This window comes from Trichomycterus rosablanca, chromosome 2 (genome assembly GCF_030014385.1).
Source record: "Trichomycterus rosablanca isolate fTriRos1 chromosome 2, fTriRos1.hap1, whole genome shotgun sequence".
In the NCBI taxonomy this organism is placed as follows: Eukaryota; Metazoa; Chordata; class Actinopteri; order Siluriformes; family Trichomycteridae; genus Trichomycterus; species Trichomycterus rosablanca.
Genome location: NC_085989.1, coordinates 48,222,484 through 48,242,198, shown reverse-complemented (window position 1 = coordinate 48,242,198; position 19,715 = coordinate 48,222,484). Strand labels below are relative to the sequence as shown.

Genomic DNA, 19,715 nt, shown 5'->3' with positions numbered 1-19,715 from the left:
TCTGACATCACAGTGGATGTGAGCTCCAGTGGAAGAGCATTCTGTATTTAGTGAAGCTTCACTGTCTCCACTCCTCACTCACGATGGCTTCTCCTGTGATGCAGAGGTTCTTGTGTTTGATATTTTGCGGTGCTCCTCCTCAAACTTTTTCTCAGGACGATTCGAACGATGAGGGGAGACAGGAGGACGACCTGGGTGTGGAGAACAGGATCCTCATGGAGGGATTTCTGTATAAGAAGAGCAGCAGTGTGTTTAAAACATGGAAGAGGTTTGTGGAGAGCTAAATCATGTGCTGGGCTGTAATATTCAGTATATACACCGACTAGGCATAACATTATGACCACTGACAGGTGAAGTGAGTAACACTGATTATCTCTTCATCACGGCACCTGTTAGTAGGTGGGATATATTAGGCAGCAAGTGAACATTTTATCCTCAAAGTTGATGTTAGAAGCAGGAAAAATGGACATGCGTGAGGATTTGAGCCAGTTTGACAAGGGCCAAACTGTGATGGCTAGACGACAGCACACCTTCAGGGGTCTAGTGGAGCCCGTGCCTCGGCGGGTCAGGGCTATTTTGGCAGCAAAAGGGGGGCCAATACAATATTAGGATATTATATATATATATATTAGTCATAATGTTATGCCTAGTCCGTGTATAAAGATTCCTCTTTAATCATCTCATACAGGCATGGATTAGAATTGATCACATCTATTTAAAGCGTTAAACAAACCTGGTTATTTAAATACACAATAAAAACTATCACAAATGCACTCAAAACAATAAAATAATAATAAAAATGTTTCATTTCTGTGTTTTTCTCTGCAGGCGGTTCTTTATTATCCAGAATAATCAGCTGTTGTACGAGAAAAGGTTTAAGGTTAGTCACATGGCAGTTCTACACTGAGATCAGCTCTCTGAGCAGCCTTATTTATTTATTTATTAGGATTTTAATATCGTTTTACACACTTTGGTTACATTCATGACAGGAACAGTAGTTACTGGTTACACAAGGTTTATGAGTTCACAAGTTTTGCTGGGGGCGGCACGGTGGCTCAGTGGGCAGCACTGACGCCTCACAGCAAGAATGTCCTGGGTTCGATCCCCAGGTGGGGCGGTCTGAGTTCATTCTGTGTGGAGTTTGTATGTTCTCCCCGTGTTTGCGTGGAATTCCTCTGGGAGCTCCGGTTTCCCCTAGAGTACAAAGACAAGTGAGGTGAATTGGAAACACTAAATCGTCCATGATTGTGTTTGATATAACCTTGTGTAATGAGTAACTACCGTTCCTGTCATGAATGTAACCAAAGTGTGTAAAACTATGACATTAACATCCAAACAAACAAACATTTTTGCTGCTTGTTTCATCTGTGCTTGATTTTACTGGCTTGATTTCCAATCTGATGTGTTTTTTCCCAGCGTAACCTCACAGTTCTGATGGAAGATCTGCAGCTGTGTTCAGTCCAATGCTGTGAGGACGTCAGGCGCCGCTTCTGTTTTCAGGTGGTTTCACCAACAAAGTAAGTCCAGTTTTAAAATAATCATAATTAAACTTTATTATATTCTGTTATTTATAAATCAGCTTTCCCTAGCTGTGGAAAATATAGCAAGTCAAAAAAGCCGGTTTAAGCTTGTCAGGGTGGCTGTGAGAGCAGCTAAACCGACCCAGACCAAGTAAATCAAACAAAGCGTTTCACGTTTACATTATCTGCATTTAGCAGACGCTTTTATTTAAAGCGACTTACAGTACTGCGACAGTATATTGTCTAAGCAATTGAAGGTTAAGGGCCTTGCTCAAGGGCCCAACAGTAGCAACCTGGCAGTGATGGGGCTTAAACCAGCTAACTTTTGATTAATAGTCCAGTACCTTAACTGACCTTTTAAGCTAGCTCAAGCTAGTCGCTTACAGCGAGAAGGTACGTAGCTTCTGGTAGCTCCTGGGTTTGATCCTCAGGTGGAGCCGTCCGGGTCCTTTCTGTAGGGAGTTTGCATGTTCTCCCCGTGGCTGCATGGATTTCCTCCGGGAGCTCTGGTCTCCTCCCACAGTCCAAAGACGTGTACTGAGGTGAATTGGAGATACAAAATTGTCCATGACTGTGTTTGCCCTGAACTTGTGAACTGATGTAATGTCATGGAGCTGCCATATAGCACCACAGTAGCAACACCGGGGCTCTGCTTAAACTGTCCAACACCCTTTCCACCCACCCGTCTAGTCTGCTGCGTTTTTGTGTAATATGCAGATGCATTTATGCAGCATTTGAGCTATCCCACTTATCTAAACATGACGTAACCATTAGCGGTATCTCGGGTACAGTATGTGTTATCTGTTAGTGTTAATATGTAAGTTTGCATTCTATATGATACGCTTATATCACTACGTGTGTCCAGGAGTCGTACGTTTCAGGCCGATTCAGAGGCGAGCAGACAGGCTTGGATTGAAGCCATTCGTAATGTGGCTCATATTGAAAGAACAGAAGAGACTGAGGTACATTTTTTTTTAAGTCAACATACACACAACTTTTAGATTTACACAAATATGGTAAATAATTATAATTATATAAGAATAAAAAATGACACAACATAATGTCCAGAAAGACGCCTCTAAGAAGGATGGGTCTGAGATTAAGTCTTGCTCCTCTTGCAAGGGAATATTATTCTTGCCACTGTTGTTATCTGTAGCACTGTCCCCTCACAGCGAGAAGGTCCTGGGTTTGATCCCCAGGTGGGGCGGTCCTGGTCCTTTCTGTGCCGAATTAGCATGTTCTCCCTGTGTCGATGTGGGTTTCCTCTGTGAGCTCCGGTTTCCTCCCACAGTCCAAAAACATGCAGTCAGATTAATTGTAGACACTGAATTGGGTTTGTGTATGTATGTGTGTGTGTGTGTGTGTGTGTGTGTGTGTGTGTGTGTGTCTGCCCTGCGATGGACTGGCAGTGTTACTGTGTGCATTGCGCCCATTGAAAAGCTAGTAAAGGCTCTAGCACCCCCAGTGACCCAAATTGGATAAATGGTTAAGTGAGTAAGCGAGTAAGTGATTGAGTGAGTGAGTATTTAACACTAGTTTAATGTGTTTGACAGAAATCAGAAGGGTGCGAAGTTTGTTTGGAGTCAAATTCCATTCAAATCGTATCGAATGGAGAAATTAAGTTGGAGGTCTTGGAAGACTCCCACCAACCACAAGCATCATCTAAACCTCCAGGTACCTTCAAAATCACATTTCAGTCCAACAATCTGAGCAGACTATTAAGAACTAATTTTTACTCCATCAGAAATCTAACTTTTTGGCTTTTCTTTCTTTTAACCCTGCATCCTTTCAATCTTTGACCTATGTAGCTATGGCCAGTCTTGGAAAAGTTATCTGTGATGCTGCTGATGAGAACAATGGTAAGTACAGCAAGATCCATGCTACCAGCATCACCTATTATGCCGGTGTTTTTCACATACCCAGCTCTCTATGGGCTTGTGTTAATGTTTTTTTCTTTATTTAAACTCCTCTCTCACATTTTTAAAATCATAATTATACATTTACACAAATGTAGTCAATAAGCCAGGACAACTTTAGTGTCTTTAACTGGCATAATATATTTTTGAGACCTACAAAGCGTAGGTGTGTATATGTTATATTAGCAGTGAAATACTGACTGCATGCTTAACCCTTAGACAATGACTTGTAATTGGTATATATAATACATGATTGCTGATACTAATAGAAAAGGTGTGTGTGTTAAAGATGCTGAAGGAAAAATCGACAACGAAGGACGCCAAGAGGAAATGACCACCAGCACAAACCTAAACAACCTGAACCACAAAGGTCAGCCACATCTCCACTAATCCCTGTTACATGTTTTCTTTCATGTGGGTAAACTGGTGAGGTTTCATAATTGAGTTTGTTTAGTGTTTCATGCACATCCATTGCTATTAATTCTCTAATATGATTCATATGTTTTAACCCTATTTAGCCCTATCTTGTTCCAACATGAATTTTGGTCATATTAGCATATAAACACGTTATATATTGCTGACAGGCTTTAGTAATATAGAGCTAAATCTTTGCCTGATATAAATGATATTATTTACTAAACATAACTTCTATCAAATAAATCATTCACAGAGAGTTTTGATAGCCAGTATAGCACTAAGTATAAGCTGCTGGGAAAAGGAGGCTGTGGTTCGGTCTATGAAGGAGTTTGTAAGGCAGATGGGAAGCAGGTGAGTATCAGATGTACTGTTTTTATCATATCAATACAATCTTCAAACTTCTTCAAGCTTCTGACAGTATATGTGCATTTACATTATAAAGGTTATTCGGCTTTCGTGGTAAAAAGCTAAAACTGGTAATTCGTTCACTAAACTGTCACTTATACCTCTACAACCAATCAAGAGAGAGTTTTTATTTTATTTATTGCTTTGGATTAGAAGAACAACTGAAATTCTGCCCAAAATCTGAATTCGGAAGCTCTGATTGGTTTATACAGGACTGACCCACGACTGCACTTTGGAACACATGAGCACTGATTCATGGAGTTGTTTACGCTCTCCGTACACACCGCTGAGCTGCACTGCACTCGTCAAAGTGTAGGTGATAAGATGCATACGGCATGCTGCCCACGTGTCGGAGGGGGCGTGGGTTAGCTTCGTTCTCCTCAATCAGAGCCAGGGATCGGCATTGGTGGAGTGGAAGCATGATGCAATCGGGCAATTGGACGTGATAAAAAGGGAGAAAAACGGGAGAAAAGTGCATAAACAAAATATAAAAAAAGACATGATTTGATTTGTTTGGTGAGGATGAGTACATTACAATAACACTTGTATTAAAAATCTACTAATATTTTTACTTGTGTGTATAGGTTGCCATCAAATATGTGTCGAAGACTCACTACCAACGATTTACCACTATTGTAAGTGACATTTTCAGTTTACCTGCCTGCTTATCTAAGGTTAAATCTATCGACTCTAAAACTCTTACTCACCTCGTCTCTTATACTATTAGCCCGAGGAGACGGACTCGCTTCCTGTAGAGGTGGCATTGATGCAGATGGTGTCCAGGCCGCCTTGCAGTCCACACGTGCTAAAGCTTCTGGAGTGGTTTGACACGCCTCAGCAATACATCCTGATTCTGGAGCGACCCGTTCCCTGCAAAGACCTCTTACACTTAGTAACCAGTAAAGACAAACTGAGTATGGAGCTCGCTCGACACATCATGTGGCAGGTGGTTCTGGCTACACGTCACTGCCATGATCGTGGGGTCTTACATAGGGACATCAAGCTTCAGAACGTCCTTATAAACACTGATACTCTAGAGGTCAAGCTGATAGACTTCGGCTGCGGTGACCTTCTCAAGGAAACTCCCTACAAAACATTTGCAGGTAAGTACACATTAGGGGTGAACGTTTACAGCACAGGATAAACCGGTTTTAGGGGAAGAAACTTATTACTAAGTGTTTTTTCTCTGTTCATGTAGGAACGAGGCTATATGCTCCACCTGAGTGGATTACAAATGAAGCATATCATGGCTGCCCTGCAGCCATCTGGAGTCTAGGTGTATTGCTGTTTCTGTTGGTTTGTGGACGCTTGCCTTTTTGGACTAATGAGCAGATTGTTGATGGGCGTCTGTTTTTTAAACATGGTGTGTCTAAGGGTAAGAAAATATTTACAAAATATTTACATAACAATATATATATTCTTACATTTACACAAACTATATTTTGAATTTGCAGTATAAGTCAATACTCACTCACTCACTTTCTTAACTGCTTATCCAATTGGACAATGGGTGCAAGGTACACAGTACCACCCTGGACGGGGTGCCAGTCCATTGCAGGGCACACACACACACACATTCACCTATATGGCAATGTTTCCAATGAACCTGACTGCATGTTTTTGGACTGTGGGAGGAAACCGGAGCTCCCCGAGGAAACCCACGCAGACACGGGGAGAACATACAAACTCACTGCACAGAAAGGACCCAGGACCTTCTTGCTGTGAGATGACAATGCTACCCACCGAGCCACTGCGCCGCCCATAAGTCAATACTATGTCAGAAAATGCATTAACCCCTGATTTGTCTACTTGACCATTTGAGTCTAAATACTTGTGTACAAATTAGCTGTATTTAAAAAATCTTGTTTGGGCCGTGTCGACTTTTAAACCTATATGTTAACTTACACAAATCATCCATGAAAAAAATCATATTCGTGATCATCTTGTTTGGTCGAGGCTCATTAAAAATACTGTGTGCACTAGTAGAAATATTCATTGTTTGTTGTTGGTTTAGTCCCAAGAAACTAAGAAATGCAAATAAATAATTTTTGAACATTATTTTCTTGGTTAAAGTAACAAATTGAATTATTATTGCACTCACAGCCTGCAGTAATCTGATTGAAAAATGCCTTCAGAAAAATCCCAGTAAGCGTCCAAGCCTGGAAGAGATCCTTCAGGACGAGTGGTTTGAAAAGGAACATGAATATCAAGTCCAGGTTAGTCCAAATAAAATAAAACAGAGATCATTAGCTAAGAGACGTTACAGTAATGTTGCCTAGATCTCACGGATTATATTACAATATTACAAAAGTACAGGTTCCAATGTTAAAATGTAAACTTATCAAGCATTCGTTTCATTGTACTGTATAAGTACAGTATTGCTGCCACACAGATGAAAAAAAAGCCGTTAGTATGTTGTTATAATTGAGAAAAGGATCTGTTAAAACAACGTACAGTAGAACCTTGAGTTACGAACCGTTTACCATACGAACATTTCGGGTTACGAACGATCTGTTTCAACTTAACGTACGAACAAATTTCGGATTAATAACCGCAATTCGCGAAACACGTGACATCACGAACAAGTTGACTCCGACCATCTCTCTCTCTCTCTCTCTCTCTCTATATATATATATATACAGTGAGTGAACATTCGGACAGCGGACGGTGTTTTTTCGGTGTTTTCTTTATATTTTGTAAAATTCAATATTAAAATGTCCCCAAAGAAGGTGCAGAGGAAGTGCAGTGGTGAGAAAATGAACAAATCTATTACTATTTGTTGTTGTATAATTACTCCTGCCAGTAGCTGTCACTGTGTATCAGACAGAGGGAACAGTGAGTGAGAGAGAAGAAGGAAATCGCTGAGTAAAGTATTCTTTCTTTCGTGCAATTACACTTACAAAATACAACACTACTGAAATAAAGAAAGAAAATAATAGAGAAATATGAGAGTTATTGTTGTTTCTGGTAGATACATTTTATAAAAGAAGGAAATGTATTATGGTGTATGATACAGCACACGTACTGTACTGAAATGTGATGTGTGTTTATGTACAGTACTACTGTGTATTGTTGTTTATTATTGTTTATTACAGTATTATCTATTCTATAATTTAAGATTTAAGGGAAAATATACTTGTATTTATAACAAAAAAGACAAACGGATTAATACTATTAATTATTTCTTATGGGAAAAATAAGTTTAACTAATGAACATTAACTTAAGAACAACCCTTCAAAATCAATTAAATTCGTAAGTCAAGGGTCCACTGTATATCACAATCACAGGAAATACGTCTATGGTCTTTTGTGTATTTGATGGCGCAGTTGACTGAATTAATCAAATTTTACTTCATGCTTGGCTTAAGCCACAGTGAAATTTTGGTGTCACTGAGATGGTATTTTTATTAGTATTCGAACACTGCGAAGGATTCTTAAATCTCAGTCTTTATATAGACGTGAAAACCGGTCAGATATCTTAGACATTGCACTAATCATAATGGAGAATCTTCATGGTTACAAGCTACAGCATCTTAAATGTCTGCACTATTCTCATTTTAACGAGACCCTTTTCTCGTTATAACGACATACTGACGGCTTTTTTTTTTATTTGTGTGGCAGTAATACACTTCTGTATATAACCCTCTGTGTTGATATTTTTATCTTCTTGTCTTCTTTATTTTACAGACAGATGTAGATCTTGAGACGCAGATGAGTGAGCAGAGCAGTAACAATCATAACAATCACCACGTCTCATAAAACTGTCTTCTATTTGTACAGGATTTGTAATTGTACAGGATTTATAATTGTACAGGATTTATAATTGTACAGGTTTCCTGAGGTTGCAGGTAACAGTAAAAACAATGAAACTAATAAAGCTTTTACTAGTTTACCAGGAAAAAGAAGATCTAAGCGCAGAATGTGATTCAAGAACACTGGCAGTAGGTAAGTAGGCGTTTAAGAAGAACCAGTTCAATATGATCCTGTTATACAGAATTAGATAAACATGAGTACTGGATTTAGGGGTAAAGACTAAATCTACGTAAATTATACATATACTGCATTATGACGGTGTGTTAGGGACACCGCTAGATCTTGTTGTAGTGTGTATGATGTTAGCAGGTGTACGATGGGTTTGATGAATCGGATCCAGCTCACCGATCACTGTAAACTCCACTGTACTCGTATGTAGAAGCATTAAGTCAGGTGATGTATAAAAAACAAACATAAATAAAAACACAGCCTGGTGTAATTCATTTAATGCTTCTTTATATTTTGAAATCAGTATTTACAGGATCTCCTGGACATGAAAAAATACCGTAACAGTAAATTTTCTTTAAATGAATATTTTCCACACTTACTGGGCTGGATTGTGTATAATGGTATTTCTTTTCTTTTTTTTTTTTTTACTATTATTTGCAGGTGAACAAGCATCTCTCTTTGAAAGCTGAGGAGACTGAGGAGACCTTCTTACCATTATGCAACTTGTTATCAGCAGCTTTAGGATATATGTTATTATGTTAGTTTTACCAGTAAAAAGCTCGACTGTAAATAATCACATTGTATAATAAAGACATGAACTATGTAATTGTTTGTGTGTTATTACTTTAGGTAAAACTGATTGGTCAATCATAATGACGTCATGAATTAAACGTTCCATAACAATCTAAATCTGGGTAGCACTGCTACCTCACAGCAAGAAAGGACCGGGTTTGATTCCCCGGCTAGACGGCCAGGGTCGTTTCTGTGTGGAGATTGCATGTTTTCCCTGTGTCTGCATGGGTTTCCTCCCAAAAGTCCAAATACAATATTTACACCCTTTACTCAGTACCTATAAAACACCTTTTTGGGTGCAATTATATCTGCAGGTCGTCCTGGATATGTCTCTTAAAGCTTTTTATCTGGAGTTTGGAAGTTTATTCCCTTATTCATGGAAGATCGGATGGTGACCATCTGTGACCTCCTATCATTGAGTCTCATCACAGAATGGTCTGATTTCAGTATAGACAGTGTGACCAGTACCGTAAAACAGGGTTTAGATGTGCACTAAAACTTTCAGTGTAGACAATCCAACAATCCAATTATTCACACACTAAACACAACCATTACAAACACACACACCTCAGTACACAATCATTACACATTACACACATATACAGTGTATCACAAAAGTGAGTACACCCCTCACATTTCTGCAAATATTTCATTATATCTTTTCATGGGACAACACTATAGACATGAAACTTGGATATAACTTAGAGTAGTCAGTGTACAGCTTGTATAGCAGTGTAGATTTACTGTCTTCTGAAAATAACTTAACACACAGCCATTAATGTCTAAATAGCTGGCAACATAAGTGAGTACACCCCACAGTGAACATGTCCAAATTGTGCCCAAATGTGTCGTTGTCCCTCCCTGGTGTCATGTGTCAAGGTCCCAGGTGTAAATGGGGAGCAGGGCTGTTAAATTTGGTGTTTTGGGTACAATTCTCTCATACTGGCCACTGGATATTCAACATGGCACCTCATGGCAAAGAACTCTCTGAGGATGTGAGAAATAGAATTGTTGCTCTCCACAAAGATGGCCTGGGCTATAAGAAGATTGCTAACACCCTGAAACTGAGCTACAGCATGGTGGCCAAGGTCATACAGCGGTTTTCCAGGACAGGTTCCACTCGGAACAGGCTTCGCCAGGGTCGACCAAAGAAGTTGAGTCCACATGTTCGGCGTCATATATAGAGGTTGGCTTTAAAAAATAGACACATGAGTGCTGCCAGCATTGCTGCAGAGGTTGAAGACGTGGGAGGTCAGCCTGTCAGTGCTCAGACCATACGCCGCACACTGCATCAACTCGGTCTGCATGGTCGTCATCCCATAAGGAAGCTGACGCACAAGAAAGCCAGCAAACAGTTTGCTGAAGACAAGCAGTCCAAGAACATGGATTACTGGAATGCCCTGTGGTCTGACGAGACCAAGATAAACTTGTTTGGCTCAGATGGTGTCCAGCATGTGTGGCGGCGCCCTGGTGAGAAGTACCAAGACAACTGTATCTTGCCTACAGTCAAGCATGGTGGTGGTAGCATCATGGTCTTGGGCTGCATGAGTGTTGCTGGCACTGGGGAGCTGCAGTTCATTGAGGGAAACATGAATTCCAACATGTACTGTGACATTCTGAAACAGAGCATGATCCCCTCCCTTCGAAAACTGGGCCTCATGGCAGTTTTCTAACAGGATAACGACCCCAAACACAACCTCCAAGATGACAACTGCCTTGCTGAGGAAGCTGAAGGTAAAGGGGATGGACTAAACCCAATTGAGCACCTGTGGCGCATCCTCAAGTGGAAGGTGGAGGAGTTCAAGGTGTCTAACATCCACCAGCTCCGTGATGTCATCATGGAGGAGTGGAAGAGGATTCCAGTAGCAACCTGTGCAGCTCTGGTGAATTCCATGCCCAGGAGGGTTAAGGCAGTGCTGGATAATAATGGTGGTCACACAAAATATTGACACTTTGGGCACAATTTGGACATGTTCACTGTGGGGTGTACTCACTTATGTTGCCAGCCATTTAGACATTAATGGCTGTGTGTTGAGTTATTTTCAGAAGACAGTAAATCTACACTGCTATACAAGTTGTACACTGACTACTCTAAGTTATATCCAAGTTTTATTTCTATAGTGTTGTCCCATGAAAAGATATAATAAAATATTTGCAGAAATGTGAGGGGTGTACTCACTTTTGTGATACACTGTACATATTACACATGATTACACAATCATTTTATACAGACACACGTCAGTACACAATCACACCTTACACACAACACACACATGCACAATTATACACACACGTCAGTACACAATCACCCCTAACACACCTAACACTCACACACACACATTACCTACACTCTAAAAAGTCATGTGTTAACATGTACGGAGTGTGCTCAGGGACGACACATACTGTGTTGATTTAAACACAGTAAATGTGTCATCCTGTTTTTGCACACCCACCGTGTCAGGATAATTAACACACACAATGTGTTGTTCTTACACAATGTGTGTTGATTATGTGTAATCAAGAAAATGGGTAAAATAAAGACGAATACACGTGTAGCCATTTTATTTTACTGTATAATATTACTAATGTTTAAATACCATTCTTTTTTGTGACAAGTAATACATTAAAACAAAATTACAAACAGTTTTACAGTAAAAGTACAAAATATATCTTTCTTGAACTTTTCTTTTCCATTCTTAAAGATGACTCGTAAAAGCTCTGTTTCTCTGTCCTAAAAGAAAGACAAAAAATATCATTACAAGGTACTGTGTTTCTCTCTCAGAGAGTCTTGTGTAATCACAATACAAAATATTAACTGAATTAGACATTTACAACATTAAATATTTGATTAGTCAACCAACCAAATGAGTAATCAGCGAACACAACTAATATTCCTCCAAATTTGTCATGTCTCTAATATTCACATAAGCTGTTTAACAAATATTAAACAAGTCACCTGAAAACTACAGTTACAGCATACAAGCTAAAATGTTTCCTTTACCAGAATAAAGTAAATCGGATGATGTATTTTGGAAGAGTTGTGCTTTACCCTAAATACATCCACCACTACCAGCTTTAACGCTAATAACAATGAGCAATGTTCCTAACGATTCGATTTAAAGAACCGATTCTTCCGAACCGATTCTGCACTTCCGAACCGACTGCATTAGGTCCTTTTAAACTCTAATGAATCAATCGATTCAGTTTTTCGATTCGTTTAAACGGATGATTTAAAAGAACCGATTCAGTAAAACGAACTGAGCTAAACTAAGCTAAAGAAAAATGTAAAAATGATTAAAATTCGCTTCTCATAATGAGATTTAACTGAAATAATGTTACTCAATCACTGTAACCACACAGTCCCGATAGTTCAGTTAAGTAAGTTACCCTGAGAACACTGAACACACAGAGAGTTGCTATGGTAACCTCATCCACAGTCATTCTGTTGCGGCGCCTTTTTGACCAAACTAAAAGTCCAATTAATGGTTAGCCAGTTAGCTAACGATAAATAATACCAATAAAAAGAAAGACTAGTCAGGTTTAACAGAACATTTATTACTGAATAGGAAGAGAAAAGCAAACTTAGGTTTATATTAATGTAATTCAGTGCCTCCTTTTTTACCTAACTAAGTCAATTGTGAGTCTATTGTAAGTTAAAACAGGTCACAGGGTTAAAACCTACTTTTTATAGCTTTGCTTGACTTCATAAAACACACAACAAAACACTGATAAACATGAACTAAATAAACATTAATAAAACACTCAATACTAGTTTGAAACACCACTGCTTTTGAAACTTACCAGTAAGGACGGGTCCTGCTCCAGAATGGTCCAAAAAGAGGAAATCAACCATGAAACACAGATATACTTGATAGGAGAAATGTGATTGGTTAACGCATATTTTTATTTATTTATTTATTTTCCATGGGAAATAATCTATGTTTCTAGTCAGAAATGCCATTATTTTATCCAACAAATTTAAGTAAAATTCAATAAATATATATTTTTAAACAATGTATTTTTTCACAATTCTACACATGAATGTTTAGACTAACTATTGGAGTTACTTTACATGTCTGTGTAAAAAGTGGCCAGAAATGACACAACACATGTTACAGACCGCAGGACACAGTATAGCTGTGTAGAAAAAATGACACATTACTTATTAGAGTGTATAATTATACACACACGTCAGTTCACAGTCAACACACCTTACACACATAACACACAACACACATTACCCAATTATACACACACGTCAGTTCACATTCAACACACCTTACACACACGTCAGTACACAATCACACCTTACACACACACAACACACAACACACACACAATACCCAATTACACACACACACACGTCACACACACGTCAGTTCACAGTCAACACAACTTACACACACGTCAGTACACAATCACACCTTACACACACACAACACACAACACACTCACATTACCCAATTATACACACACGTCAGTACACAATCACACCTTACACACACATAACACACAACACACTCACATTACCCAATTATACACACACGTCAGTACACAATCACACCTTACACACACATAACACACACACACACATAACACACACACACACATTACCCAATTATACACACACGTCACACACACGTCAGTACACAATTATCACACGTTATACGCACTCATTACACACACATTACCCTATTATACACACACGTCACACACACGTCAGTTCACAGTCAACACACCTTACACACACGTCAGTACACAATCACACTTTACACACACATAACACACACCCACACATAGGGGTGGGTCTATAAAATCGATTTTTCGATTCGAATCGATCTTTATTTGAACGATCCGATATCGATTCATATAACCGCGAGATCGATCTTTTAAATACGCCCCTTTTTACGGTGCACACGGAAATCTGTTACCCCCTTTAATTTCTCGTGACCAGCCAGTGTTTTTTCATGCAACGAGATCTGACCTGCACATCAGTTTAGCATGGCAGAAGCTCAGGTTATGACCACTACACAACTTTTTGCACTGATTTTCGCTCGGCGACGGGTCGGTGCTGGATTCGGGAGGAACTCGGTGTTCGCTCTGCGATCAAAACTCGGCTCTCAGTCAATGTGAGAAACAGCGAGGGGAAACACAGGGGAGAGGTTGTAAACAGGTGGTGGAGCGCAATATAGTTTCTATCAGAATACATCAGCACACGCGAGTTTTACAGTATTTCTGACCTGATCGTTCTCTACAAAACAAAATATTTATTAACCTCCAACTCACTATAGAACAAGCCATGATGCTCGTGTTGCCAAATCCACTCAGATTCATTTATTTCATCAGCGCACAAACTTTCATCTCTCGCTACTTGTTGATGTGCATGTTTGGACGTGGTATCATTAAACCTTTCATCACTTCTCACGTGTGTTTTCGTGACAAAACGTAGTTTTGGAGAGCAGAGAAGCTCGCCTGTGATTCCCCCTGGTGATAGATGGTGTAGTGTAAAACCCCCCATCGCCGATCAGTCGTGTAGTGTGAACATTACAGCGACCAGGTGTTAATCAGAGTGTCGTGTAGTGTAAACTTGGCATAAGCTGTTCAACAGCCAGGTGTATGTTTACATTTACAATGTTGTAGCGTGTCAGACATATAAAATAATAATAAAAAATGAATGTTACTGTTTTCTGTTTTGGATTAATTATTTATGTAAACAAAATACAAATATTTTTAATAATGAGTGTTCTTTGTACAATTTTCACATTCGTTCTCTGAACATCTGTACATATTTAAACAAAACCTGTTAATGTAACTAAAATATGCCTAAATGTGTTGAATCGAAATTGAATCGAAAATCAAATCGAAAATCGAAAATCGAAGATCGAATCGAATCGGGACCTTGTGAATCGGAATCGAATCGATCCAGGAAATTAGTGGCGATACCCAGCCCTACCCACACACACATTACCCAATTATACACACACACATGTCACACACACTTCAGTACACAATTATCACACGTTATACACACACATTACACACACACACATTACCCAATTACACACACACACTTCACACACGTCAGTTCACATTCAACACACCTTACACACACGTCAGTACACAATCACACCTTACACACACAACACACACACATTACCCAATTATACACACACACATTACCCAATTATACACACACACGTCACACACACGTCAGTACACAATTATCACACGTTATACGCACACATTACACACACATTACCCTATTATACACACACGTCAGTTCACATTCAACACACCTTACACATGTCAATACCCAATCACACCTTACACACACATAACACACACACACACACAATACCCAATTACACACACACGTCAGTTCACAGTCAACACACCTTACACACACATAACACTCAACACACACACACACATTACCCAATTATACACACACGTCAGTTCACATTCAACACACCTTACACACATGTCAATACACAATCACACCTTACACACACATAACACACACACAATACCCAATTACACACACACGTCAGTTCACAGTCAACACACCTTACACACACATAACACTCAACACACACACACACATTACCTAATTATACACACACGTCAGTTCACAGTCAACACACCTTACACACACGTCAGTACACTATCACATCTTACGCATAACACACACACACACACACACACACACATTGCCCAATTATACACACACAGGTCACACACACATCAGTACACAATTATCACACGTTATACGCACACATTACACACATCACCCAATTATACACACACATTACACAATCATTATATATACACACAAACACACATCAGTACAGTCATCACACCTTACACACGTTACCCAATTATACACACACACACGTTACCCAATTATACACACACGTTACACCATCATTACACACGTTACCCAATTATACACACAAGTTACCCAATTATACACACACGTTACACCATCATTACACACGTTACCCAATTATACACACAAGTTACCCAATTATACACACACGTTACACCATCATTACACACGTTACACCATCATTACACACGTTACCCAATTATACACACAAGTTACCCAATTATACACACACGTTACACCATCATTACACACGTTACACTATCATTACACACGTTACCAAATTATACACACAAGTTACCCAATTATACACACACATTACACAATCATTACACACACGTTACCCAATTATACACACACATCACACCATCACACACAAGTTACTCAATTATACACACACCTTACACACACACACACACACACACACACGTTACCCAATTGTACACACGCGTTACTCAATCATTATGCACACACACAATAAACACAACCATTATTAAAACACGTTACATTATACACACACTCATTACACAATCATTACACACACACACACACACAGACACACACTTTTACAAGTGATCAATGAACAGAGAGATAAAGAAATACTTACTACAAAAGAGAGAGAACCACTGATGTCCACACACAATTCATCTCTACACACACACACACACACACACACAATTTACAACTATTGCTGTGTATTTACCTTAAAAGAACAATAACATCAATAAAAATAATAATAATAGTAATAACAGTAATAGTAATAATGATATTAAAAATATGGAGCACCTTGTTTTAATGGCTGTAATGGTCTTCAATCTTCTGTAAAAGCTTTTTATAACATTTCAGTGTGTCTGTGAAGATTTACATTTATTTACATTTATGACATTTAGCAGATGCTTTTTATCCAGAGCAGCTTACAGTTGTGACCGTATGTATACAGTCCAAGCAACTAAGAGTTAGAAGCCTTGCAGGGACCCAGCAGTGGCAATGAGGCAGATGTGGGGCTTGAACTGGCAACTATATGATTTCTGGTCCAGTACCTCGACTTCTGAAGACCATTTGTATGATCAGCCATGTTAGATGATATGGTCTGGCTCATAGTCGACATGTCAATTCATCACTAAGCTGTTCAGGTCAGGGCTCTGTGCAGACCACTGGAGTTCCTTCCAACCAAACTCATCAACACAGTGATACTGCAAGAGGAAATGGCTACGATGAACAAAGTGGCAGCATATATTTATCTACCATTGGGTGGTGACTGGTGTTATTGTAGGACCTGGTGGTCAGCGAGAAGGTGTCGGGCTTGATTCTCAGGAGCGGACCAGGTCCTTTATGTATGGAGATTGCATGTTCCCTCCGGGTTCAGCAGATAAGATCAAACCATGTTCTGTGTCTGTCTGAAAACCTAGTGAGCTGCCTTGCTGCCTACTACCTACCTAATCAGCTGCCTCAGCAGAGAGGATTCTAATAAGACATTGAACTCATAATTTAGATTATTTAGATGCACTACTTATTTAGCTTACTATTACTATTACTATATCAGGCCATTTAAACCAACGGGCTGAGGCGACACAACCCGCTAGCAACCCGCGTCTCCCTCCGTGTACCGCAAACAGTTAAACTGTCCCTGACGAGCCTGAATTTACAAATAAACGACACTTGTGCTGTTATAATGAGAGAGGCGTAGGACCCAAAGGTGCGGAGCAAAAAATAATATTTATTAACAATAAATAATATAAATACAGTACAACATAAACAAAACTCAAACAGAAGACAATTCGGGAAATCCCGAACGAGGCCGCTGGTGTCGCTGGCAACTGAAAAGGAAACACAAAACAAAGAAATAGAAAAGGAGCTGAAGCGAGGCGCGAACCCGGGTTGTACACACGCGTTACTCAATCATTATGCACACACACAATAAACACAACCATTATTAAAACACGTTACATTATACACACACTCATTACACAATCATTACACACACACACACACACAGACACACACTTTTACAAGTGATCAATGAACAGAGAGATAAAGAAATACTTACTACAAAAGAGAGAGAACCACTGATGTCCACACACAATTCATCTCTACACACACACACACACACACACACACACACACAATTTACAACTATTGCTGTGTATTTACCTTAAAAGAACAATAACATCAATAAAAATAATAATAATAGTAATAACAGTAATAGTAATAATGATATTAAAAATATGGAGCACCTTGTTTTAATGGCTGTAATGGTCTTCAATCTTCTGTAAAAGCTTTTTATAACATTTCAGTGTGTCTGTGAAGATTTACATTTATTTACATTTATGACATTTAGCAGATGCTTTTTATCCAGAGCAGCTTACAGTTGTGACCGTATGTATACAGTCCAAGCAACTAAGAGTTAGAAGCCTTGCAGGGACCCAGCAGTGGCAATGAGGCAGATGTGGGGCTTGAACTGGCAACTATATGATTTCTGGTCCAGTACCTCGACTTCTGAAGACCATTTGTATGATCAGCCATGTTAGATGATATGGTCTGGCTCATAGTCGACATGTCAATTCATCACTAAGCTGTTCAGGTCAGGGCTCTGTGCAGACCACTGGAGTTCCTTCCAACCAAACTCATCAACACAGTGATACTGTAAGAGGAAATGGCTACGATGAACAAAGTGGCAGCATATATTTATCTACCATTGGGTGGCGACTGGTGTTATTGTAGGACCTGGTGGTCAGCGAGAAGGTGTCGGGCTTGATTCTCAGGAGCGGACCAGGTCCTTTATGTATGGAGATTGCATGTTCCCTCCGGGTTCAGCAGATAAGATCAAACCATGTTCTGTGTCTGTCTGAAAACCTAGTGAGCTGCCTTGCTGCCTACTACCTACCTAATCAGCTGCCTCAGCAGAGAGGATTCTAATAAGACATTGAACTCATAATTTAGATTATTTAGATGCACTACTTATTTAGCTTACTATTACTATTACTATATCAGGCCATTTAAACCAACGGGCTGAGGCGACACAACCCGCTAGCAACCCGCGTCTCCCTCCGTGTACCGCAAACAGTTAAACTGTCCCTGACGAGCCTGAATTTACAAATAAACGACACTTGTGCTGTTATAATGAGAGAGGCGTAGGACCCAAAGGTGCGGAGCAAAAAATAATATTTATTAACAATAAATAATATAAATACAGTACAACATAAACAAAACTCAAACAGAAGACAATTCGGGAAATCCCGAACGAGGCCGCTGGTGTCGCTGGCAACTGAAAAGGAAACACAAAACAAAGAAATAGAAAAGGAGCTGAAGCGAGGCGCGAACCCGGGTCGCGCACTCGCAGTGCAATGGTAAGTCCCACTAAGCTACGGTGTAGCCAGGACAACAGGCTCGCCTACTAAATAAGAGGCAGTTGAAAAGAGGGGGAAATATGGAAATAATCCGTTACAGAGACAAAACTAACACAAGGGTGCTATTTAACAGCAGCAAATCGGTTGTGTCACCAGCATTTAGAGGCTGGGAAGAAACCGATATTTACTTTGACACAAGGTTCAAATGAGTGGATTAGAACCGGGGATTCTCGAGTGGAGGAGCGGAGAGTTACCGCTGCACCAAACAGGCAGAGAATAGCCCGGGAAAAACACACGCCTTTAATGGCCTGCGGAATGTGGCTGTTAGCCCAAAGCTAACCCGCTGCTAGCTTGGCAAGCAGGGAACAAGCGGCAAAGCCAAAACAACCGCAGCGCGAGGGCTGCACCTAATCGCACCGGCTCTCCCTAATCAGTGAAACAAAAACCCTAGTTACCTCAGCCTTACAGCTTACACACCCAACCGCTCTAGGAAGCGCCTGGGGTAACCGTTCTTGCCCTGATAAAAGGAATGGCTGGTGCAGAGCAGCCGTGTGACAAACACAGAACAAAGGTGCGACGCCTGCAGACTGGCGACGCCCCCTTAAATAGGGAGCTGACAGCTGCAGGTCGTTGCCCTAATCAGCTGGCCTCCTATTTGAGGCCATGCTGC

The 19,715-nt window shown here is 39.9% G+C and overlaps 1 protein-coding gene and 3 long non-coding RNA genes across 4 annotated transcripts; 3 read left to right on the top strand and 1 right to left on the bottom strand.

The window, feature by feature from the left end:
- Positions 1–835: 835 nt before the first annotated feature.
- LOC134309253 (uncharacterized) lies at positions 836–2,430 on the top strand. Its single transcript, XR_010011019.1, has 3 exons — positions 836–880; positions 1,417–1,517; positions 2,386–2,430. It is a non-coding gene; the product is annotated as an uncharacterized LOC134309253 (long non-coding RNA).
- A 647-nt stretch (positions 2,431–3,077) lies between these two features.
- LOC134309252 (uncharacterized) lies at positions 3,078–3,772 on the top strand. The gene is made up of 3 exons (XR_010011018.1): positions 3,078–3,194; positions 3,329–3,379; positions 3,726–3,772. It is a non-coding gene; the product is annotated as an uncharacterized LOC134309252 (long non-coding RNA).
- Positions 3,773–3,971: 199 nt separating this feature from the next.
- Positions 3,972–8,846, top strand: LOC134301900 (serine/threonine-protein kinase pim-1-like). The gene is made up of 8 exons (XM_062986826.1): positions 3,972–3,981; positions 4,107–4,204; positions 4,843–4,893; positions 4,986–5,361; positions 5,457–5,633; positions 6,362–6,474; positions 7,946–8,203; positions 8,681–8,846. The coding sequence occupies exons 1-7, from the start codon at positions 3,972–3,974 to the stop codon at positions 8,015–8,017; spliced, it is 897 nt and encodes a 298-aa protein (XP_062842896.1). The 3' UTR covers positions 8,018–8,203; positions 8,681–8,846.
- Positions 8,847–11,359: 2,513 nt separating this feature from the next.
- LOC134309251 (uncharacterized) lies at positions 11,360–12,674 on the bottom strand. The gene is made up of 2 exons (XR_010011017.1): positions 12,614–12,674; positions 11,360–11,543 (listed from the first exon to the last, which is right to left on the bottom strand). It is a non-coding gene; the product is annotated as an uncharacterized LOC134309251 (long non-coding RNA).
- Between the last annotated feature and the right edge of the window lie 7,041 nt (positions 12,675–19,715).

Bases quoted from the DNA above. Each gene is read 5' to 3' on its own strand.
- LOC134301900 (XM_062986826.1), top strand. The intron at 4,205-4,842 runs GTGAGTATCAGA...TTGTGTGTATAG, and splicing joins GTAAGGCAGATGGGAAGCAG to GTTGCCATCAAATATGTGTC. The intron at 5,362-5,456 runs GTAAGTACACAT...CTGTTCATGTAG, and splicing joins TCCCTACAAAACATTTGCAG to GAACGAGGCTATATGCTCCA.